This window comes from Cyanistes caeruleus, chromosome 1, assembly GCF_971803275.1.
Source record: "Cyanistes caeruleus chromosome 1, bCyaCae1.hap1.1, whole genome shotgun sequence".
NCBI lineage: Eukaryota > Metazoa > Chordata > Aves > Passeriformes > Paridae > Cyanistes > Cyanistes caeruleus.
This window is the reverse complement of record NC_141701.1, coordinates 9,939,080-9,964,265: the sequence shown is the minus strand read 5'-3', so window position 1 is coordinate 9,964,265 and position 25,186 is coordinate 9,939,080. Positions and strand designations below refer to the sequence as shown.

The 25,186-nt window shown below is 38.5% G+C and overlaps 1 protein-coding gene across 4 annotated transcripts in view; it reads right to left on the bottom strand.

The window, feature by feature from the left end:
• Nucleotides 1-25,186, bottom strand: part of ASAP1 (ArfGAP with SH3 domain, ankyrin repeat and PH domain 1) — a 142,595-nt gene that overhangs the window by 88,553 nt on the left and 28,856 nt on the right. For 2 of the 4 annotated variants that reach the window (XM_086879099.1, XM_086879109.1), the window contains exons 1-2: nucleotides 25,077-25,172; nucleotides 24,476-24,605 (exon numbers count right to left, since the gene is read on the bottom strand). In XM_086879099.1, coding sequence (XP_086735225.1) covers nucleotides 24,476-24,601 — 126 coding nt within the window. In that variant the 5' untranslated portion in view covers nucleotides 24,602-24,605; nucleotides 25,077-25,172. Of the gene's footprint in view, nucleotides 1-24,475; nucleotides 24,606-25,076; nucleotides 25,173-25,186 lie in introns of those variants that run through there. The other 2 variants (XM_086879090.1, XM_086879104.1) reach the window with 1 other exon arrangement.

The following is a 25,186-nucleotide window of genomic DNA, read 5'->3' as shown; positions in this document are numbered from 1 at the left end:
GAATGTGCAGCCCAGGGCTGGAGCAGAGGCAGGACTGCCCTGCTCAGGCTCATGCAGAGACAGCACCTTCAGCTGCTCACCAGGCCTGGCCCTGCAGGAACAGATGCAACAGAAACTTTGTCTGTGAAACTCTGAAAAACAATGACTTAGGTTTTGGCCTGTAATTATGAGTTCCACAAACAAATAGTTCACACTTGCATGTTTCATACTGCTAATAGTTAAGTAAGACTTATTTTAAAAAGTAAGAAATTTAAATTCCAAAGATTTTTTTCAGACTATTTGTTACATTACTTTGAGTAATGTTTGTTACTACCTTGAGGTGCCTTCATTTAATGAGGTAAAATTACATGGTCACTTGGGTAATAACACATTTACCTGATGTAACAAATGTATGCATGCTTTTACATATGGGAACTTTAAAATTAAAACGAACAAACGAACATCAATATTCCACAGTTCTTCTTCTCAATTGTTTTCTGAGTTTAAGAACTAAACCATTTTACCATTTGTTGCAGCATGTAACTTTATAAATTCAGTATCCAAGCCAAAATAAAGTACTATTCCTTTATTAAAGTGTCAATGACTTCAACTGAGCTCACACAATTCAGAAGATCCTCAATCTTATAAGAAAGTAAGCACTTTCCATGATGCAGCAGTATCTTTTGAACCCTACAAGTGTAATTCAAAATGAAGTGTGGTATCACAGACTCCTGGAGTTAGGCTGAATGTTAGATTACAATGTCTAATCTAACAATGTGTGTGCTGGGTATCTTGAGAATCTTGGGGGAAAATAAAATCTTAGTTATATTCTAAGCTTTGTGAAACTGAAAGAAAACTGAAAGAAAAAGCATTCTAAATCAATTAGGTAGAAGTAATTGTCTACTTTAAAAGGATACTCTGAAGATTCACTCATAGCTACCATACGATACTCTTCTGGCATCCATTTCTGAATTCTTAGATAAAGCCAAATAACTTGTGCACCTCATAGCTTCACAGCTGAGTGATACAACAGCTAATCTAAAACCCCAAAAGCAAAGATTCTTCCCCAAGTTTTCACAAGGTCAAAACTCAGTGCTGGTTGAACTGTTGCAATGAATCCAAATACCTCTCTGCTTGGTAAGAGAACAGCTGATATAAAATTAATGCTTCAAACTAAACCAGACCCTTACTAAAACACTTTGAATTTCAGAAAGATTGCAGGGAAGACAAAGTACATGGCATGCTGCATTTTTGACCAAGGAAACCTACACAAACCCTTTATTCAAATGCCAGGCTGTCAAAAACACACAACTATTTGAAATCAACTTCTCCCCTTAATGTCTTATAGAACACAGATGTCTTGGCAAGGTTGGCACAAACAAAACCCTCCAAGCTATTCAACCAGCTGCTTTGACTTTGTTATGCCTGAACAGTTGCATGCTCAGTTGAGATCTCTATTCTGTTTATGCCTTGAGTCAGTATAAAGCTTTTTGTTCTTTATTAGCAGAAGCAGCACTTTTTAAAAGATTTCTTGTGACACAAGGAAACAAAATAACCTCTACAGAAATGACTCACCAATATTAATAAAAACAAAATCAAGTCTTGAAAAATCAGTGTTATTACAAATATGTGAATGTCTATAGAGCATACAACCTAAGTTCAGTTGCTTTGTTTTCCACAGTTTAAGATATATAACCAATATACAGCATCTTAACAATTAAAATTAAATTGAACCATTAATGGATACTCCCATGCACACTCCCAGCCTGGAACAAACCCAGAGTAGCTTAGACGACTTTTTTACAAGTTTCTATGAACAGCCCTGTGCAATTGTTGCAGTTACCAATTTACAGGCCTTCACTGCATCTGCACCATACATTACCAAGGAGTATCATGACCAGAAAATACACTCTCCAAATCATCCAGCAGTTTCCAAGCAACTCATTTGTCAAGAGAAGCATTATTTACAAAAAGTACCAAGAGAGACACTAAAACATATATGTACCTTAAAGGTATCTTTTATGGCCTCCAAAGATGAAACATAATTGCCAGCTTGCAGACCAATCGATCTAAACTGCTGATGGAAAGGAATGAAAAACAAGCTGTCCAGGATTTTGCTTTGCCTGTAAATAGTATCCTCTGAGCCATCTCAAGTGCTCTCAAGAAGAATAACACATCTGTGTGGTCTTAACACCAGCTAAGTCATCACTGGTGCAGTTACTGTACTACTGAACTAAGAACAGAAATTTTTCACTGAACACTGGCATCAGTAAACATAAGGGAGTAATTTTGAACAGGTCTTGCTGCAACTCATTCGTCACAAATCACAGCAAATAGGGAATATCTACAATAAAATGTTTACTAATATACGATTTAACTATTTCTACTGATTTGTGTAATGTATTATACATTAACAATACCTTTAGAGTATGAGTACTCTAGAATGAGCTGTTCTTTTTCCAAGATGATGACTTCATTACAGCTGTGTTAAGAGCAACTGAATACACCTCATTCTGACAGAAGAAAAAAAACCAATTACACACAAAAGTAATGAGGTTTTTGGCTTTTCTCAAATATTCATTCCACACCCTGTTTACACTTCATAAGCAGGTATGGGTTACTGTCTACTGTTATTGTAAGGAAAAAAGTTGGAGGTCAGTTAACACAAAAACTGTAGACCTCATTGTGGCTACACTCAATTCATTGCCTGTAATGATACATACTTACCCTATTTAGTACACTGTATATAATACAATTGCTGGTGTATAAAGTTACAGTTGGTGCCATCAAAAAAAAAAAAAAGCTAACTCAGACTCTGCAATGTAACATACTTCGCAAGTCATAAAAAGGGACAGAAAATTTTACCACACACTCAGACAATTTGTTAATTGGCCTATTCAATACAACATGCTAGTCTGCAAGACACCTTGACCCACATTTGCAGCTGCAAGAAAGAAAGAAAAAATTGAAGAAAATTTTAAGTCTAGACCTCTCCCTCTTTTCCACCCACAGCTTCAAGGATAAGATTAGTCATAGACACAAACACTGCATCAAGGCTGGTTGTGCTTTCTACCAGGTGTAGAAGGAGGTACGACAAAAGAAAGAATCCAGGACAGGCAGTTCTCCAGCTGATTCAGAGAGAGGGGAGGAGAAAAGCTCTAAGTGAAGTCAGTTGCAACTTGATTAAATACCATTCTCCCATTTTTTCCTACTTGATTCAGAAACATTTGCACTGTGTGTTGCCATTCACAAAGCCATGATGAATGTTTCAAATTTGCACTCTGTTTTGCCACGGGTGGAGTTGATTGAGATTTTTAAGGTAACAAAACAGTACTGAATTTTTAATTCCACCATGTAAGCAAGTTACCAAAGACAGATGTGCTACCAAACACCTCATCTGACTATTGCATCCTTTTGATTTTTCAAGGAGTTATCAGAAGCACTGATAACTGAAGTTCCCACTTCAGCTGGATGATCCAAGCAGTGAAGTGGTACGATAGGCTAAGAAACTCAGAAATTGTGCCCACACAAATTGAGGATTTTCTGCAGCTGTCTGAATTCCCAGAAGGTTTTTGACCCAACGTAAATACCTGCTCACATCATGTTCATCAGAAACTCCTGTACATGCTGAGCAGTCTGGACATCAGCACCCACTCATTATATCCATTCTGCAAAATCTACAAGGGATGCAAAGGAATTCCTAAAAGCACTGCATACACTTCCAGACCAACTCTACTTGAAGTCTGGTTCCCCCCAAATTGTCAAACTTGCTACACATGCAATAACTCTGAAAAACTGATTTAAATGTCCTTTAATACAGTCAAACAAGATCTTGGCAAATACTTTCAGGCAATTTTATATTGGAGAGTCTTATGCAAAGCATTGTACTATCAGCACTATGTGCTGATGTCAGGCATGTTTTGATCAATCTTTCACCATCCTATTCTCTAATCCACAGCCATACTTGAAGCTGTTGTTACTACAGCTTGGATAAGGGCATTCTCAAATTCAACATTAAAATAACTTCTCTGCTAGGTAGATGTAATCAGATGTTACCAATTTAGTACATTTGGTTTATGTGGTAAGGTTTTGGTTGCAAGGCAAAAAAGAGGTGTTGCAAGGTGGGTCCTGTGAGAAGACAGCGGAAGCTGCCTTCATGTAGGACAGAGCCAGCTCTTATTCCACAAAGGACCCAGTATATTTGGCAACATTTTCTTTTGTTTCAGTGGCTGGAATTTGCTTTTGGTCTTGGGAGTAACATTTTAAATTAATTTACAATTCCATTTACATTTAATTCACCATTTATTTAACTTTATCATGGAAGTTTTAACATCCACAAATTAGAAAGCTTTTCAGGTATGTTGCTCACAATCCCTTTTAGTGAAACTAACAATCAGTAAATGCTATTCACAATGAAACTGAAGAAGCACACATCTGAAAGGCTAGTGAGAATAACCAGAAGGTTGCAGGTTGTCCCCTCAGACTTCTCCTAGGCAACCTGCAACCTCTCATGGTATTCCTGCCTGAAAGCAACAACAGAGCTCAGCTGCCGCAGCGGTGCCCTGTGACCCGTTCAGGCCAGCCTGGGTCATAACATGATTACAGAGATAGGAATCCAGCTTATTCATCAGCCCTCAAAGAGCAATCCTCCTATCAATCACGCAGAGTAACCTTGGTACAGGCATCTACTCTGCTCCTGGCCTCAAGCTGAAGCCTGGTAGCTTCCTACACAAGCCACGCAGAGGTTTCATTACTGTTGTCACAACACTCTGACCTTCCGTGCAAGTTCCTTTCTCTATTTCAGTTTCTCTTAATCTGATTAGTAAATACCCGTGACACCTGCTTGTAGTACCAGCTCACCCACATGATTTCAGACTGAAGTTTACAACGTGAGGAGTGGAGAGAACTAAACGTATTGAGACTAAGGAAACAAAGCAAAAAAGTTTCCATTTGCTGTAGTAATGACTTGCGTGGCATAACAACTCTTTCTCTTTATGACCAGTGTTTTAATTTAAATATATGGTTCTGCTAATTTTATGAAATCATCTCTTAAGACTGTGAAGTATTTCCATTAGACTCAAAAAACAAACATTTATTTAAAATTATCTGAAAAACAAACACTCACTGAAATATTCAGAACATAAACAGAAAATAAAATTAACATACCGTTTACTGTTTATCATAAGAAAAATATAAAAAGCAAGCACAGAGCATGACATCAAGACTGTAATATTTTAAGTACTGACTTTAATGACCACATGGGGATAACCTATCCATTCATATGCAACCTTAGTACTAACATACTGCTAAAAATTTACAGTCCTTTGTAAAAAACCAAAACAAACACTAATACAAATAAAAAAAAGTCAAACTGACATATTCTCCATTTTCTTTTGTGTGAAATTTAATCCCACACAAGTCAGATAACCAAATTTTCTAAAGCCTAGGACGTTGTCTGGGAAAGAAATGCTAAATAAGAAACATTTACAGGAGGAAGTATGAAACAGTACAACTGCAGTTTGCAAAGGAAACTAAAAAAGGCAAAGTAAACATTACCTGGCACAGAACTACTCCCTAATGAACATCAAAGATCCCAAAAAATTCCACACTCTGAATACCTTCAGGCCTCAAACAAATTCCTAGTTAAATCTAATGATATATTTCGCCATCTTGTAAAGAAAAAAAGAAATTAGATGAAGAGAGCCACATGCTGAAGATAATATTAAAGACTATTTCTCCACCCTGCCTGAAGATCTCCCTTTTGATCCCTTTTTCTTTTCACAGAACTTTTTCATTTTGCCTTCCCAGCGCAATCCCAGTTGTGAGGCAGATGCCTTGTTGGTATTTTTTTTCATATTTAAAAACTGCCAGCCAAAACATCCAGCTCAGTAAACAAATATTTTCCTAAAAAGGAACCACAAATGGCCAATCAACAGGAACAAAGCAAGGAGAGGCAGGCAATTCAATCTTCAGCAGCAAGAGCCAAGTAGCCATTGCTATGGCACAGTCCAGTGCTGCTCACTCCCTGCTCCAGGCACACAAGCCTGGCAAGAAAAGCAGGCTGGGGAGGAAGGGTGATAGCAAACACCACTCCTGCTGCACATGCAACTACCCCCGGTTAAAAGGGAATTGTGTAACACCAGTGGCTCACCTGCCCTTTGATATAAGGATGTGTATTGAAGCAAAGAACAAAGAAACTGCTCGGTTAACAAGTTAAGCCTGGAGGACTTACACCCTTCACTGCTGCCATCCTTCACTGGTGATCAAAAACAAGCCAAGACAAAACCGAGCCGAAAAGCAACATGAGAAAAACAAAGTTATCCTTTGCTTTAATGTAACTAAAAGCGGCTGCCTACACGTTCTCAAATGCCGAACGGATCGTGTCCACTTGAAGATTGGTAATCCCACCTTTCTCTCTGCCCGACCCTATTCAGGAGCGGGGCAGAGAAGGGACATTCTTCTTGCAGAGGCAGAACTTCCCACCAGCAGTGCCACCTGCACAATCATGTCACAACTCCTCTTGCAGAGCATGCAAGGAAGTTTCCATTTCCTGTGCAGGCACTTGTGTGGTTAATGCAGCTCCAGCAGTGCTGTGCACAGGCTCTGCCCCACAGCAATGCACTGACCTCAGGACCGGAGAAAAAGGGAACAATATCTTCTCTGTAAAAAAACATGGGTAACATTTAAAAAAAAAAAAAAAAAGTTTTTAATTTAACTCATTTAAGTAAGCAAGAGAAAAAACAGTAACATTGTAAACCTTACCCCTGAGTCTAAAAATTAATTAGCCCGGTTTTGAACATTCGTTCATGTTTTTGAAGTAAACATCTGCTCAATTCTCAGATAACAACTTCAGACCAGGACACTCTAATGTTCGCTGACCCACAGAAGTTCTGTCTCATTTTCCACAAGGAAAGAAAGAAATTTCCTGACATTTTGAACATCACCTCAGTGGACAAGGACAGTCCATGAAAAATAAGTTCACCAATTCCACTTGAATTTAGATGCTGATGTCTTCACTGTACTTCTAAGGCAAAATTCTTCCACAAGAATCCCAGTCTTGCCCAGGTTTTTAGCAAAGGTCAGCTGGCTAAAAGGTCTTTTTTTCCTGAAAATCTACAAATATTTGCATTATTAACCTAAGCTTATTTGAAAACACAAAAACTTTTTGAAAGTACATTAAAATTATCTTTAATGTGAGACGGTCTCCTGGTGAAACAGTACAAACACTCAAACTAGTATTCACATATAATTCTCAGGATTACAGTTTTTCAACAAGGTATGCTGGAGATCTACTCCCATTCTCTGACACACAATTTCAGATCTTTGATTATAATGTTTTAAGTAATTGTACCTAGGAAAATGAATTTCTGTCATTTAAAAACCAGAGCTTTTCAGAAGGACCACAATGACAAAAGAGCCTTTAAAGGAGATTACTAAATGACATCCTCCAAAAAGATGAACTCATGGGCAAGTATGGAGAAATCACAGAAGCACTCTGCAACCTAAATGTAAAAATCACAAATCAGGAGATCTGCAGTAACCATTTTTCTAAATGCCTGTAAACCAATATCTTTTTCAAACACATAGAAAGCAAAAAGCTTGTCTTCATTCTGCTGTGAACTTCCTCTCTCATTCCCATACCTCAAAATGGCAAAGAAACTACAAACATGGGGAGAGGGAGAATAAAAATAACCCAAACCATGCATCTTGTAAAGGGTTACCTCAGGATACAAGTCATTTAATATACTATAACCACTTGTTGGCAAATAGGTTTGTTAGCAACCTATTTGACATAGTCTATCTGAATTCTCCAAAAGAGCTACCAATGTTGAGCATCAAAACTGCTTGATAAAAAAACAGCTGACACAAGATGAGGAAAAGCCATTCTTCCAGAGCAGCAATTGTTTAGAATTAAAAGAAGAATAAATAAACTCCAAAATGTCAATTTTGCTATTCAAGAGACGTCATCAAGAACCATCTCTGCCATCTGTGCAGCTCAATGCATCCTACACTGACTTGAAAGGATGTAGATGGTAAAGTGACGAAGTTCACTGATGAGCTAAGATGTTCAAGAAAGAAAAATGAAAACTAGATGCAGAGAGGTCACATAACTTCACAAATTCTAACTGCCCATTAAGAGAGCAGATGAAAAATATATATGTAAAGGACTAAAGCAATGCACATAAAAACCCGTTTTTGTAAATTTAAACATAAATAATGTTAGTCTCTCAATCAACCACGGTAGACAAAATACATGCCCAAGTTTTAAGAGTTTTCTTGAACTATCCTTGAATATTCAGGAGCTACCTGAATATCAAACCACTGAGGACAGTACAAAAGCAGCACAAAAGACATCATTATGGATGGAAACTCATAGTCCAGTTGCCTTTTGTTCTTTGTATCTCAAAAAGGTAAAAGAGGGATATAAGAAGGCAACTAGGCAACCTCAGCTACGGAAACACTTCCTAAGGGGGTGGGATTAAATATGTGTATGCTAATGTTCTTCAAGCTCAAAAAGAAAAGACTGATGATGTACAGCAAGAGAGGTTTACAGTCTATAAGGATCATAGGAAATAAACACAGAATGATTAATTATTTTGTCATACTAATAAAATGACATATTAAATCATAAGGATGCAAGTTTAATTGAAAGCTCTGCTTTTTATCTTAAACACCACATAGGTAAGATGTGAAATTTATGTTTTCATAGATGCTAACAAATTCTAATTAATGAGAAGGATATTCAAGACATCTGTGTGTTTAATAGTTCATCATCTTCAGCTCAGAAAATTTCTAAGCAGCAGATTGTTGAAATAGTATCATGGTTAAGTTTTCTTGTCAATGTTCTCCCCAAGACAGATGCTATTGATCAGTGATTGTTAAAGAGCTGGATACAGGCTTAGGAGTACTTGTGGTTTGACTCAATGTGGTAATAGCTTCTGGTGAAAAATTTGAGAACCTAGACAATTTTTGAGACTATCTTGAGCAAGTAAACTTCTTACTGTTTCAACCATAGCACACATTTCAACAACATTTTTAAACCCACAATGTGTGTTTCAGTTCCTAAGCCTTCATTTTTCTCATTATCGTGTTCACATAAGCCAGGGAGTCTCAGAAGCTCTAAATTAATGCAGCTACAAGAATGGGTAACAGGATAGAATTAATACCAGGATAACAAGGATAGAACCAGTACAATTTAGAGGGACATACACCGTCTTTCAGCACAAACTACCCACAAAAACAAAATCTATCAAGTTGTGAATATTACATTTATTTCTGCAAAATAAAAGCAGCTTTCATAGAAAAGGTTGTTACCCAAGTCTTCTGCAGGTCTTGCTACAAGTACTGAAGCATTTAAGAGCCATCCACACGGACTTGGTATCAGTCAACTAGGCCTTTCAAGAAGGGACAAGATATACAAGGTAAAACAGAAGGATAGAAAGTTGGGTGGAAAGTACTATCCAAATGTTCTGCTCAAAGTCTGAGCAGAAATTCATAAAATTTCTTTATGAAATACTGCTCAATTTAATTTTAAGTTTAATACTGCTGAAGTTTTTAAACAATGCTTTCCCTTTCCTCAGCTGAAATTAAAGTTTTCTGATTCTAATATTCTGGAGCAATAACATGATGCTTGAGCTCATTAACTACTACACCTGGTCCCCAGCAGATCCTGGAATATGATATAATAATGACATAAACTTTAATTATCTACCTTTGGCTTTATACTTCATCACGCGGCTCATACACTTTTTTGGAAAGTGACATTCAAGACATTACATCCATGTATCATATGCACTTGAGGACCACTTCTATTATTCTGCTGTATGCATTTTTTCATTTTTCTACAAAAACTATCTTTTCAACCAACATATTGTTCTATTCCACTTTGTTAATTCCATTATTAATAAAAAGAAAAAATGCTTTAAAAACTGCACACAAAGTATGAAGCAGGGCTTCTTCAAACTCAATTAAAAGCTTCCTAAGAGTAGTCAAAATTGTTCTAAAGATTAATCCACAATATCAAAGCCGACTACAAACAAACCTATTGATTACAGGAAGTCTGTTTGAGACTAGAATGCAATCAAATAAACCAAAGCTCATGAACTAGTTGAAGATCTTCCTTTTCACCAGTGGGATGTTGGAAATAGATGCCTTTGAAGGTCCCTTCCAACTCAAACCATTGTATGATTCTATGCCACTCTAAATTTACCAACTGTCTTTAAGTTTCAGGAGAAAAATGAAATGCCTGGCTCTTTATGCATCAGCTTGACTCATATTAAATGCCCATACTGCTGAAGAAAGAACACTGGTTGTATATATCCTGCATGTGCACTGCTTAGTGGGCCAGAAACCACAGCACAGGCACAGAAAAGGAGCAGCTCCATTCAGTTTTTATACCGAGGTGTGTGTACATTTTTGTATTGATGTGTGTGAATCCACCCTGGCACAGAGAATAAAAAGTAAGGTTAGTACAGAACACAAAAGCCCAGTTGCAGGCTCCATGCACATCTTAATTGTTACCACATGTAAGAAGCATCCCTAAATGACCATCTGTCTCTGTAGACTTTAATTTATCCCAGCCCATCTTCCCAGAAGGCTGAGTGGTGCTCAATGAACAGCTTTTTAAAACATTTTCAGTCTGTTTTCACTATAAACTTCTAGGCTTGCATATTTTTTCTTCCCATTAAAACTACATGCTACTCAAATCCTGCATTGAAAACAGAAATATTAAATTTTCTTCTGTCATTTTATGAGACTACTATAACTTGGAATTTTGCAGTATTAATTAATTTACCTGGGGCCCTGTCCAAAACAATAAGATGACCTATCAGAGTTAAGATCTTCCATTAAGGTTAAGTGTCCAGTACATCAGTGTTTTGTAAAGTTTGCTATGGTCAATTAGTACATTCAATTGCCTTCACATGGAGACCTCAATATTCTCTCCATTCAGCTAGGCTACTTGACTTCAAGGCAAGTTCTCAGAAATTAAGAAATTCCAATTTACAAGTCATGTGGTAAACACGCTACATGACTTTTTGATTAGCTCAAACAAATTAATTAACAGGACAGGGACAAACCCACTTTTCCAGCATTCAGCTGACCAAGAGATAAAAAATTTATTTTTCCTGCAATTGCTTTTTGCAGACACAACACTAGAAAGACTTTCAGCATGTATAAGCAATAGTTAAAAATTCACACTATCAAACCCCAGTATTTTATATATTTAACTCATCTACAGCTGTTTTGATAGTGATCTAATCTTTACTTTAAAACTCTCAATCGTGGTCAAGCTTAAACTTCATTTGTAAATTCTTGCAGAAAAGCACCATAAACTCCCCAAATGGTGGAATTATTCAGCAGGTTGGTAGTCTAGTCCATAATGACTGGGAAGTCCTTCCAGCACTGCACTTCACTCACTGACATACAGGTGTTTCTTGCACCTAATAACATTCACTACAGGTGCATCTACTTGCTTTTAAAGCCTTAGGCCAAGTTCCAGATCTACTTAACACTGCTTTATGATGAACAAAGTTCAGGTTTTCTCCCGCTACCACAAGATTATAGGTTTGTTTCAAATTAAAGTCATACAGCAACTTGATGAGAGAATGATATTCCAAAACGTCCTGTTGAGTAAGTCTAAATCACAGCCTTCTGGTTTAACTTTTGGCACATGGACAAAGGTCCAGGTGCATGTTTACAACAGGCAAAATCACTCTATCAGAGAGGAGGCATCCATCCAGATATCTTTGTACACATTGTACACGTGCTTTCAGCATACTTCAACTACAAGCAAAATGTCATCACTACACCCAGTAGTTTACCAGTTTGAGTCATGAGCCAATCAATGATTTCAAACTAATCCCCAAGTCTGTAATTGGTTCCCAGGTTTATAACACGAACTGTGCTCTGCACCAGCTACATTGTATTAACTCCTCATTTCCCTTGCTTTTCTCACAGCGAACACAGGCAGAGTGTTTCAAAGAAACAGCTGTATTGCTCTAAGAAGGATCACACTACGCCATGCTCACTGCAAGACAAATGAGACAGCTTTAATAAGTACTTGTCAATTTTATTGATGAGTTGTCTAATGGCATACACTCATCTGGACCCAATGAAGTATCACCATTACTTGTAGGAACACGTTATATGTCATGAAGCAATAGAGATTATGACAGAAAAAAATAAGGCAGGATAGTTCTTTATTGTTACCATCAAAAGGCAGCAACAGAGAACAAAAAGTAAATCAAATCAAATTGAAAAGGAATACACAGAAAGGGAGAAAAAAGCTTTCTATGCAACCAGGTTTGGCCTTCCACACAAACATTAAAGCTATGGAAAAATACCCATGATTTTGTAAGTTTCAAAGAGACATGAATTGCTTTCATATTTACAATATGCACAGCGTTCACTGATTCATTCTAAAGGAAGCTGCTTTGCTGCAACTTGTTGCCTAATTAAATAGGATGAGGAAAACAGGAAGCTGTACTAAACTACACATGAGTTCAGCAAATAGAGCAGGCTTTGCTGAAGCAAAGCAACACCATTACAGCTGTTTTAACCACAGAAAAAAAAATTGAAAAACCTGTCCTAGACATGGTGGAAAAAAGCAAGCAAGGAAGCATATGGAGCACTTCAAATGAAACGGGGAGACAGGGAAGGGCAGGAAGTGAACTGAAGGGTTTAAATCAGCAGCAAAGAGTTTCATTAAACCTGCAGAGTATCAGCAAAGAAAAAATGGCATTTCTTCTCATGTTTTCTCTGCCAGTTTAAACAAGGTCTCCTTCCAAGCACTTCCTGTGAAAGCTTGGCAACAAAACTGCCACCAGAGAATTATAAAAAACATTTTTTAAAAGGAGGGTTTAGAGAGACCTAGCATCTCTTTCCTTAAAACTGCACTAGTGAGCAGACAATTTTTGAGCAGTTGGGCTTCTTCAGGTGACCCCACCCCAAAAGATTTTACTTCTCTGTACACTTGAATCACATCACCTAAGGAATGCCATCATTTTTTCCAAATCTGTGAGCAGAGAGTTCTGGTATCATAGCACTGAAAAATAATTTAAGTAGGTCTTCACATCAAAGAGTCTCTTTAGGCTTCTTTCATCTCTCCCTGAAAGAGGCTAGAGGTGGGGGAAGAAAAACTATGACCAACCAAATGGGTAACAAAAAAAACCCAAAAAAGCAACAACAACAAAAACCACAAAACAACAAAACAAAAAAAGCCCACAACAAAATATCCCCTAAAAATGTAGATTGTAGGTGCTGCAACCATGACAATTTACTAGAAAACTAAAATATAAATATCCATCTGTCTTGCAAAAGAATCAAAATTTTACTGTTTTGCCCAAGTAGCTTTTCCCAAACCAAATCATAAAAGCTTAACTTCGGCAAAGTCTCATACGAGGAACAATTTGCAAAAGAAATCAAAGCATCATTTAGAAGGTTTGAAAAATGTAGTGTGAGACCAGTTTTACAGTAAAAAGCAGCTTTGTCAAAACATTTAAGGCAACTTCATTCAACTTTCTCATTCAAGTTAGTTATAACTTAAAATCTACTTTAAACTCTTTGTCTTTTTTAATACATTTCAACTTCATAACTAACACAGATAAAATAAATACTTGTCTAGGATAAGAGATTGGACTGGACAACAGACATAGTCAGGATATCCCACTTGCACTGTCATAGCATCATCACTCTTCATTTAGCAATTTTCCACATAATTCTGACACTTAGTGAGGTAAGAAAAATACAAAGCCGAAACACAACCAACATCTGTGTACCTTGGATTTAAGTTACGTCCTTAAAAATTCTTAGTCAAAAGTCATCCATTCCCGCTGATTTCACAAACACCATCACCATTGTATATTACATTATTCAGAATACAGGGATGGATCATCATGCTCCTGCTTACTTACAGCATGGCACAACCTGGCACAATCTGTATACTCTGTTACATCCTGGCATCATTGAATTTTATTAAAATTCAACTATTTCAGAACCTGACAACTAACAAAGTTAGTTCAAAAAACCCACTTTGTTTCTTTTTTTTCAAAAAACCAAGTTTTTGAAGGTTGTAAACAGGCACTCTGTCATCACTGAACAAAAGCATCCTAAGTCTGTTTCAACATCACCATTACATTTTTCTAACAGCTGTTTTCATTTCCTTACTACACACTGCACAGAACAGCTCAACTACTTTCACTGTGTGGTACTTTCAAGACTATGACACTGACACATAGAAGTATTAATTAAAATGGTTTTGTTTGTTATGCATGAGCATCGCATTCATGTACTTTGATTGTCGTGTGTTTATGTCACCAGCCTTGATTTCTGTAAGGCCTAGGACACAGTCACACACAACTTTGTCACTCATTAGAGAGACACAGGTTTTCTGGATGAATTATTCAATGGACAAGGAATTGGCTTGATGACCATGTCCAGAGTTTGAATCAATGGCTCAACTTCCTGCACCTGGGTCCAGGCAATTCCCTGTACCAGAAGGCTGGGGGTGAATGGCTTGAGAGAAGCAGTGTCGAGAAGGCCTTGACAATTCTGGTGGTCAAAATAAATGAAATCAGACACGAGCCAGCAATGTGCAGTTGCCAATTGTACCCTTGGCTGCACAAAGGAAAGCGTGGTCAGCAGGCTGAAGGAGGTGATTCTCCCCCTCTACTCTGCTCTGGTGAGGCCAACCTGGAATGCTGGTCCAGCTCTGGGGTCCCCAACATAAGGACATGGACCTGCTGCAGCGAGTCCAGAGCAATGTCACAAAGACGATCAGAGGGCTGGGGCACCTCTCCTATGAAAGTAAACCCAGGGCACTGGGGTTGTTAAGTCTGGAGAAGAGAAGGCTCCAGGGAAACCCTATAATACCTTCCAGTACCTAAAGGAAGCTACAACAGCGCTGGAAAGAGACATTTAACAAGAGCATGTAGTGATAAGACAAGGGGGCTTCAAACTGAAACACAGTAGGTTTAGGTTAGCCATTAAGGAAAAATTGCCCATATTATATGATTTTAGGAAATGAAGTTTTAAAAAACTAACCAAAATAGGATATCTAAATCCTAGTGTGGTCTCATAACAAGACACAACTCTCCCAAAAAACAAAACCTGCTATATTTTATTCTTTCCTGTATCCCCCATCCCTAGTAAGTTTTTCTGAAATGCTATGGAAAAGATTAAGTTTTGTATTAAGGGTACTTTTCAGGTGTATTTCCCTCTTCAGTCCAAAATTATTTCTTTCAGAATAAAAAAAAAAAAAAAAAAAAAAAAAGATAATTTACTTGAAAAGTAAAATATATTACAAGAAGGAAATTGTGTAATAAATTCAAGGTGGGAGCTCTAGAATTAAAAATTCAAATTACCTTCCTACAAAGAAAAGTTAATAATAAAAATTAATCCAGTAGAGACATAGTTGATCTGTAATATAGCTTTACAGGACAAATTAGCTGAGTTTCCAGAAGTACAGATTGATCATTCAAAAGAATTATATAATTTTTCAACATTCAATAACTATTCAAACTATTCCTAAAAATCATACAAAGCCCCAGATTTGATAAGCTTTTTCAACTACACTTTTGCAGAAGGGTGAGTAGTACCCCATTTCCTCTATCAAAGCAGTCTTTCACTGAAGGAAAAAAATTATCAACTTTGCTTACACCGATTTTAGTGCGTTTAAATGTACTGTTTTTCCAAGAATAAGCTCACTGTAAACTTCTACCTGAAGACACAGAAACACATTCATGAAACTAAACAACCACTTTACCCTGCCTCCTTATGTTCTAAAAGATTAAATAAGCAGTCCAAACAATTTTAAGGAGTCTACTTCTACAGTCAAGTGGAGTTTTGAATGTCTCTGAGGACAAGAGGTTTTACATTCTCTCTGAGCACTTGTTCACCAGACTCATGGTTCAAAACAAACAAGGCCCAAAAATAATAATAATAAAGAACCACAAATACACCCCCTCAAAACTAAATGGAATTTCTGCTTTATCAGTTTCCTCCCAATACATATACTACATACTTGGAGAAATCAATATGACCTTCCCCTGGTCTCTTATCTAAGGTTGAAGAAGTCTAGTTTTCCCTCATGAAACAATGTGCTCTAGGCCCTTAATCATTTTGGTGATCATCACCTGGACTTGTGGTAGTCTATAATTTCTTTCATGTATTGCTGAAACGCAAACACATAACTTTAGATGTGGTCTCACAGCTGCTGACAGAGGGGAAGAACCACTACTTTCTGGCTTCTGGCTGCACTTTTTCACTAACACTGCCCAGTACGTGGCTGGCCTTTGCCACTGTGAACCCACACTCAACAACTCACCCACCTGACTCCAAGGTTCTTCCTTAGAAAACTGTCTTCTGGCCAGCCTGTCCTTCTGCACATGGCAACTCCATCCATCCCTGGGGCAGGATTTCATATTTCTCTTCAATGAGTCACACAAGCCTCTTCCTGTTTAGGCCACTTCTCCAGGTCCCACTGAAGGGTGACTGCTGCCAGCATATTGTACAACTTGGTATCATCCAAAAACACTTGATGAAATCACACTCGAGCCCACCATTACACAATTAAAAGATACCAAATAGTTCTAATCCTAAAACTGATCCTGGAGGGCACTGATGCCACCTGCAACCTGCTGCCAGCTGGACTTTGCTTCATTGATCCCCATCCTCTGGCCTTTGCAAGACAGTCCATGTCCCACCCACCCAGCAGATCCTTTATGTGGTCCATCTCTCACCAGCTTGGCCAGAAGACTCCCAGAGCACAACATGTCTAAGGTCTGACAGTCCCTTAGCAGAAAGTTATCTCCAGCACCATACTGATTTTTAGCTCTTAACCAAGAGAAAACCAAGAAATTTAAAGACTCTACTGGCATCGTACGTTTCTATTTCTGCATCAGAAATAGTTTTATATTTCTTCTGTTAAGAAACGTAAAAAGAAGGATAAAACAAGTAAGTTCAAGATAGAAGTGGCTATTTTAAAGAAAAAAAACATACACTTTCCAGCTTAACCTTAGCAGCAGCACAACTTCGGACTGCTCCTTTCACCACTAACTAAAAGAGACAAGAAGGCCACATGCTTATCTATGTGTGTAAAGGGGGAAATGGGATCCTTACAGCATTTTGTTGCTTTTTCATAGGACCATGAAGGGAAAAGTTCTCCATCATCACCACAATCAAGCCCACTGTACTCCAAAATCTTACTTGTCTCAATGCTTATACAAAACCTCAACATTAGCCTACTGATAGCAGTATTTATAACACATTATACATAGATACAGATAAATAACACAGACCAACACTCTCTCTTTAGAAATATAAAATAACTGTTTGTTGCACTTATCAGCAGGGAGCGGACTTCCAGCTGCACTCCCTCAAGAAAGGAAACTCATTCTATTATCTCAGGGGTTTTCCTTTGTATTCACCAACAAACTTTAGACCTCTTGGCTAGTATCAAAAAACCTGACTGAGCAGTCTCTAAAAGAAGTTCCAGAATATGCTACTAACTGGACTCTGAAAGATTTTTCATGAAATATAAAAACACTATTAGCTGAGAGCCCTTTTTTAAGAAAACATGCTTATATTGTCTACCTTTGCACTTGAAACAATACTGATAATTAGCATTCTAGGCTTGATTTCTCCTAATGGTTTTATTGCAAGGCACTATTCCATTCAAAATGAGATGTTATGATCTTTCTTACAATTATCCTCTGTAAATTTGCTTCACATCAGCTGTTTAAAATTATTAACAACCATCTTCATTCGTATTGTTACAAATCACAAAGACAGTTATGAAAATTAAGTTTTACTCTTTGTAGTAAGAAAAATACTGGAAATTAAATCAACCAATCTCATTCTGTTCTGAATCACTCACATGCAGTCTTTCAGTGACACCCTGTTGAAATACAAACATGGCTTTGTGGGTTGCTTCCCCCTCTCTGTTTTCTTCAAAGTACTTTTTTATTGCCTTTTAACTATGAAAGGTGTCTCCATAGGACTCAAATCTGAACATTAAACTCAACTTTAAGACATGTCACTTTAAGTGTCTCCCCTCCATCAGGGCCAAGTTCCCATGACTACATGGTACACACTCTGTCAGGGTTTATCTGCACAGCATACTGAACAGAGTGCACCAAAGAGCACTTTCACAGCTTCCTAACTGACGAGTAAACATGAGGAAGCCTGTTGGGAGTTCAAAACAAGAAGCAGTACTTCTCAAAAAAACATATGAGATACCAAATGCAGTAAGTACTTTCAAAAATATGCCTAAAATGAATACAAATTCTCAAAAGGCAAAGCTAATTCATCTGCCATGACTGAAACTTTGAGTTACCAGTGAACGTTTCTTATTTTTCCTCACATCAGTCGCATTTAAGTAAAAGGAAATTGCCTGCTTATTACAGCCTAATGCTTTGACTACTGTCAAATGAAGGGTAAAACTGATTACACACTAAATGAATAAATACTGTAGCATGCATCCTCAGCTGCATTTTAAATACAAGACACTGCTGTCAATTTCACCTGTATCACATTTTCAGTATTGTGACTGGGAGCCACCCATGTACTCTCACTGTGGCCCCTATATTTCAGCATGCTCACATGCCCATCTTTACACCTCTGCTATAATTTGTCATTCAATGCAAAAGCAGCAACAATTATCCTGAGTTTTATTAACTACACAAATAAACTTTTCTTATCTGCTATTTTTAGGTCAGTTTGCTATCGAAAGTGTATTTCTTCAAAAACTGAAGATTACTCATTGTCTGTTACATAAAGAAAATAGTTCTGAAGTACAAAGCTCTCTATGATGCAAGACTGCTTTTAACTGCCATAAGTAATAGTTTGCAAGATTAGGAAAAGCTGGGTTTAAGTCTAGTGCTGCTGGAGTTGCCTGGATTCATGTCCTAAAAATAAAAACATATTCTAATAAAAAAGAAATACAAAGAATAGAATGTTACAATTTATTTGTTGCAATTATATAGAAGTGATGCTTCAAAAAAATTAGGTGATAGAAATTTTTCTATTATTTCTTTCTCTTGACACACACACAAAGTAGATATTGCCCATTATCACAGTCCAGGCTAAAAAACAAACTCTGTGCATAATACCAACAAAAATTGGTTCAGAATGGAAATACTCCTTTTCTCGTGCATGGTTTCACCTGCCTCCCTTGATAGAGTTCATTGTCACTGAAAAATGATCTTCTGGCAGAGAAGTGTATGAAATCATTACAGATGATCTGATGTTATAGCAGTTTCAGTGCTACATAAATTTCAGCAAAATTATAAGGAGGAAAAATCCTGTCCCCTCACCCTCATACCAAAAAGCCTTCCTCACAGTAGAATAAGAAATATATGCATAAACTGAAGCCCAAAGAAAAGCTACATATGGGAAACTGTGAAAATGATTCATACATAACACATTTTGAAAGATTTTTTTTTTTAAAAAAAGGCCAAATAAAAAAAGTAACATCCTCATACTTTCCCATCTTTAATCTTAGAGATGTATCCATGCTATGAAGAAGAACATGAGAAATCTTCTCCTTTCAAGCTATGTCAAATGACACCAGACTTGCACTGTGAACAACAGAACGTGTATGAGGCTGAGCAGGAGCCAGACAGTCACTCTTTTACTGAGATGTATGTGCACACATCTGTTGTAAGACCAGCCTGGACTGACAGACTGCTGTGCTCAGGCAGATCAGCACAGCAAGAAACAAAATGAGCAACAATCATTGCAGGAATAGTATTGGTTTTGGCGTTTTTTTAAAATTAAAAAACAAAACATAACAAAAACCCAAACAAACAGAATAAAAACAACAAAAAAATCCTGAAAGCAAAACACAACATATCTGCAGCCAATCTAATTGTCAGAAAGCACATTTTGAGTTTTCAACTTCTCACTCAAGTGCAAAAGAAAGAAAGAAATAACATTAGTCATTAAACATGTTCAAGTATTACAGAAGTACAACAGTAAAATAGGCATTAAACTCCAAAATCAGCATCGGATACAACTGAAGCTATTTTTTATTTTACCATCAGCTTCTAGCTGTCCCTTCATATCTACCAGCCTGACTAAAGAGAATTTAAATATTTAAACTTAACCTCTGTCTCCATACAGTGCTGCACAACATCTGCTACTTTAGGAGAAACACTCAGAACTGCCTGGTCATGATAACTGAGCTATCCCTTGAGTGCAAAGATGTCCTTTCAGCTGGAGCTGGGACACAGCAGAATGATAATCAAGACAGTCTTGTGGTGATCCCACATGTGCACTACTTATTCTCAGAGCAGATGTCATCATTCTCTAAAAATTCCAACTAGCTCACAAAGTAATATTAACTCAGTGATTAAAATCAACTTTTCAAAATCTATTTGAGTAATACAAATCATGGAGCTTCTGTGGATATAAAAGCATGTCTGTTCAGAACATAGCAGAAGCTGTATTTGAAGAGACTATAACAGTAATCTGTCTGTACTTACCATTTAGCCTTTTTTCTTTAAAAAAGTAATTAACCAGCCATTTACATATGCAAAAATTCTCTCTTCATATGATCACTATAGATTCATATAATGGTTTGGGCTGGAAAAGACCTTAAAGAGCATCTAGTTCCAGCCTCTGCAATGGGCAGGGACATCTTCCACTAGACCAGGTTGCTGAAGGTCCCATCCACACTGGCCTTGAACACTGCCAGGGATGGGGCATCCACAGCTTCTCTGAGCAGCCTCTTCAGTGTCTCACCACTCTCACAGCAAGGAATTTCTTCCCTATATCTAAATTCAGTTTAAAGCCATTCCCCTTTGCCCTGAAACTCCATGCCCTTGTAGAATGTCTCTCTCCAACTCTCTAGTAACCACCTTTAGGCTCTGGGAGGCTGCTCTAAGGTCTTCCCAGAGCCTGAAGAAATCAACAGAAAGGAGTACAGATTGCAAATTCTCTCAAACTAGACCTACAGTAAAATATAATGGTTGTTTCTCCCTCTGTGAATTTGAGAAAAAGCCCTATGATTTTAGCAATAGAATGAACTTTAAAATGTGTGTTTAATTGAGGCAATTGCATAACACTCATGTTCTAAAAAATATTATAAAACAATCTTTCAGCTTTTGGTAATTACTGTTAAAGATGCCAAAGCCTGGCTTGAAATATGGCAGGGTCTTTTTTGTTTTTTCCTAATCTGCTGTGACTGGATGACAAAAACCTAAGCTCAGTCTCTTAAAAAGAAAAAAAAAACAAAACAACTTGCAAGTCTTCCTAAATTTCAGTAGTTTTAAATAATGTAGCATGAAACCTTCCTATTCAATAAACTGCTATACAGTAGCATGTTCTTACTACTGTCTTTGAAAAAAGTATGACAGATTTAAATAAAGTTTGGGTGGAGGATTTTTTTTTGTTTTGTCTTTTGTTTTTTTAATAAGTTGAGAACGGAGAAGTCCTTTGGAGGAGCACTTCCATGGTTCTCATTTTGTGAGGTATGCCTTTGTGTTTTGTTGGGCCTTCCACTGAAAACTTATTGAATGCAAACTCATCAGAATCAGTAAACATGTCTGCTCTGATTTTTCAGTTGAAACTCGTTCCAAAATTACATCTAACTGGATCCAAAATCTCCTCGGAAAATTATTTTAATTACAATAGGAACAGAGTTGTAACTAGGGGATAAATATGTCACAATTCACCTGGCTGAACAGATTGCTCCTCTACTGATGGACAAGCAAGTGAGAAAATCAGCAAATGAGTGCATCACCTCTTATTATTTCAGAAAACTCATTAGTTGTGATGCAGCAACAGTATGTTCACAATTTTTTAAGAACTTCAGGGAACTAGGCAAATGCATCCACACACAAAACTATTTTTCATCACATTCTGTATGAAAAGGTGCTTCTGATCTAGCCACTGATCTGAGCTACAACAGGAATTACACTGGACTGAGAGGCTGGGAAATAGAGCTAACTTTGGTTCAATCTGTTTAATTTCCCTTCCATTTCTGTTCAGAAAATAGTTCCAGTTTGCAACCCTGCTTAAAGAAAATAATTAGTTAATCCACAAACTAGCTTATAAACACTGAGGTAGGTGCAGGTTGTGATGAATTAAATTAGCTGTAAAAGAACAACCTAAGATACTTCAGGCAGCAGCACCGTAACAGCATGGAGTCTGACACTGTCTGCAAAAGCCCAGAGAGCTCCAGCCCAGATGCAACATCCAGTTAAAAATCAAACAGCTGTAGAGATGGAATGATCCCCTCTGCCTTAACACAGAAGGCTCAACACTGAAGCTCAGGAACTGCTTGAGGAGTTCTTAGGTCATCCACAACATCAACAACAGAAGCAGGAGCTACAGAACACCCACTTCAACCATGCATTTTCAAGCCTGTGCAGAACTCACTGTTTTAGGCAAGCAGGTGTACAGAAGCCAACCCAGCTTGAAAGCAGCAGCAGCAAAACTGTGTCTTCATTGTAATTGCAGCTTGCATACAAAGACTCCAAAGGAGCCTTTTGCTAGCCACATCCTGACTGTCTGCATTTCCCCATGCAAATTAATAACTATAAATTTTGGGAGAGTTACAGATTTCTTGCACATGTAACAGTAGAGCTTGCTTGTATCTTGCTTCCAACAAAATAAAGCTTTTTTTGTATTTACAGATAATATGAAAATAATGCAAAACAAGTCCAGTTTAAACTGCCATCAGCCTAAATAGGGCATATAAAAGAGTTATACAAACAAAAGAAATTCAAAGAAGAGCAACACAAGCACCAGCAGCACCCACCATTCTTTATTCCTCTGATTTACTGCTGCCAAATCTGACATAAAAACTTCTAAAATACACACAGTCCACACAAATAGTGAAGAACACTGTGTATTTATCTTCTGTATTCTAGTTCTCTTTGGATGGGCACTATCACATCCAGCCTGCACTGATGTATCTCCCAAACCATGAAAGCATTACACTGTATTCTTACCCTAGAAGTAAGTCACCAGTGATGACAAGATACATATTTTTACTTAACTCTAGGTGCATGCCGTCAACTGTACAAATAAGCATATCAATGGCTGTACCTATTCCACATAGTTAAGACCAGGGGGCAGCAATTCTGTCAAACACTAACCTAACAGGTTGATTTTTGACAAATCTATCAGCGGCCAGGGCTGAGTTACAAGAGAAAAGAAAAACCAAACCAACTGCAATTATGGAAAAGTTACAAATGTTAATCTAGGTTGCATAATAAAAATAAGATACATTATTTTAAACGTGCAGTTACAATCACTCTAGTTAGTTGTTGCAGACTGACTAATCTAATAGCACTGTTACAATTTTGAACATAGTTTTTCTATTAAAACTTTAGCTGATCTGAATCCTGTGGAATTGTATTTCCATACCCAAGACTATCAGGCAAACACCATAATTAAATAATTAATACTTCTTCCTTGCATACCAAATGTTTTGCTCATGCCAACACATTCAGCAGAACTGAAAGACTCTATTAAATCCATCTCCTAGATACGTGCTGGCTCCTGAAGTATCGACAAATACTTGATGAACCAAGTGTATAATCCAAAACAACAACTAACTGCAACCTATGCAACTATAGCAAAAATCTGTCTTCTTTCAACATCATTATGTTTGTACCTTCAAGCAAGAACAGGGCAAAAGAAGAGCTGTACACTGTCTTGTTTTAAAGTCATTTGGAAGACATTTCCTCATAACCACTACCCTAGCCCATAGAAAATCACTCTGAAACCTCAAATAGGAAGCAGCAGACTGATATTCCTTGGAAACCAGCTCTGGAAGTTTACCCATTTTCACGCTTCTATTTCTTGACAGCAGATCAGGGTGAACATTTAAATGACGCTCATAACAAGCATGAAAAAACCCTAGCACTGAGGCTTCAAGGCTGAAGTGCTGAGACTGTATAATCTCTTCTGCTGCATTATTTTGCTCCTCTCCTTCCACCAATTCTGTTTTCATACTATTTCCCTCACTCCACGTTCATCTCCTCATCCTTACCTCATTTCTTAAACTGAGTCTCCCTTGGCAGATTTCTGCAGTCAGAGTTCTGCACTAATACTTGATGTACCGAGTGGCTGGGGAAAACCTATACAAACGCTCCCAAAAAAAACTTACCCTTCATCTTTTTTCTAAAAGTCCCAACATTCACGCATTTTTTCTACTGTAACAACTGACAACACTGAAAAAACACCAAGAAGTACCACAGCAACATTTAAGTTCAGACAACTGTTTTACGCAGTAATCTTTGAGACGCCAGAGAAGGAAAGCTTTCACTAACTAGCTCAACGTAAGGGCAAAGTCCCACAATTAAAAGACCAGATTACATGCATACCAACGCCTCTGGCTCCGGTGGATTAGGGCGGGTGGTGCTGCCCCGTCCCTGATGCTCTCTCAAAGGCATTAAAAAAAAAAAAAAAAAAAAAAAAAAGGAACAAAAAAAAGAGAAAAAAGGATAAAAAACAGGGGATAGGGTGTTGGGTGTGGACGATTTACCTCTTCCAGCAGCGTGACCGTGTTCCTGCAGTTCTGCAAGCGCGTGGTGAAGCTGGAGGTGGTCGGGGAGTTGTAATCCTCTGTGGTCTCGGCGATGAACTCCGACACGGTGATCTGGTCCGGCATGATCCTGCCCCACCGGTAAAGCCCAGGAGAAGCCGGGCACACAGATCCGGAGAGAGGGGAAGCCCAGTTCCGAGGGGAAAGGTGGGGGGGGAAAATAATAAAACGAAAGAAAAAAAAAAAGGGCAGAGGGAAGATGTTAACAGCCAGCAGAGACCCGCAGCATCAAAGCACCGGAGCCGCAGAGGGAGGCTGAGGCTTCGCCCGCTACATCCAGCCTTTCCCCAGCCGCCCCCTCCTCCTCCGGGCAGGAGGTGAAGGAGGAGAGGCCCCCGCACGGCGCCCCTCGCTCGGCCCCGCCGGTGGGGAGCGCTCCCGCAGCCGCCTCCGAGCAGCCCAGCCCGGCCCCGCCGCGGCGCTGGGGGAGGGCGGCGGGAGGGGAGCGGCGACCGCGCCGGGCTCAGCCCCTTTCCCCACCCGCGCCGACCCCCCACGCCCCCCGCCCCAGCCGCTGCTCCCGCCCGCGTCGAGCACTGACTTGTGCGGGCTCGGGCTGCGCCCCCCGGGCGGGGGAGGCGGGGCCGGGCCGGGCGCGGCGGGGCCGCGGGGCCGCGCTGACGGGCACCGCTGGCGGGCACGCGCCGCCCG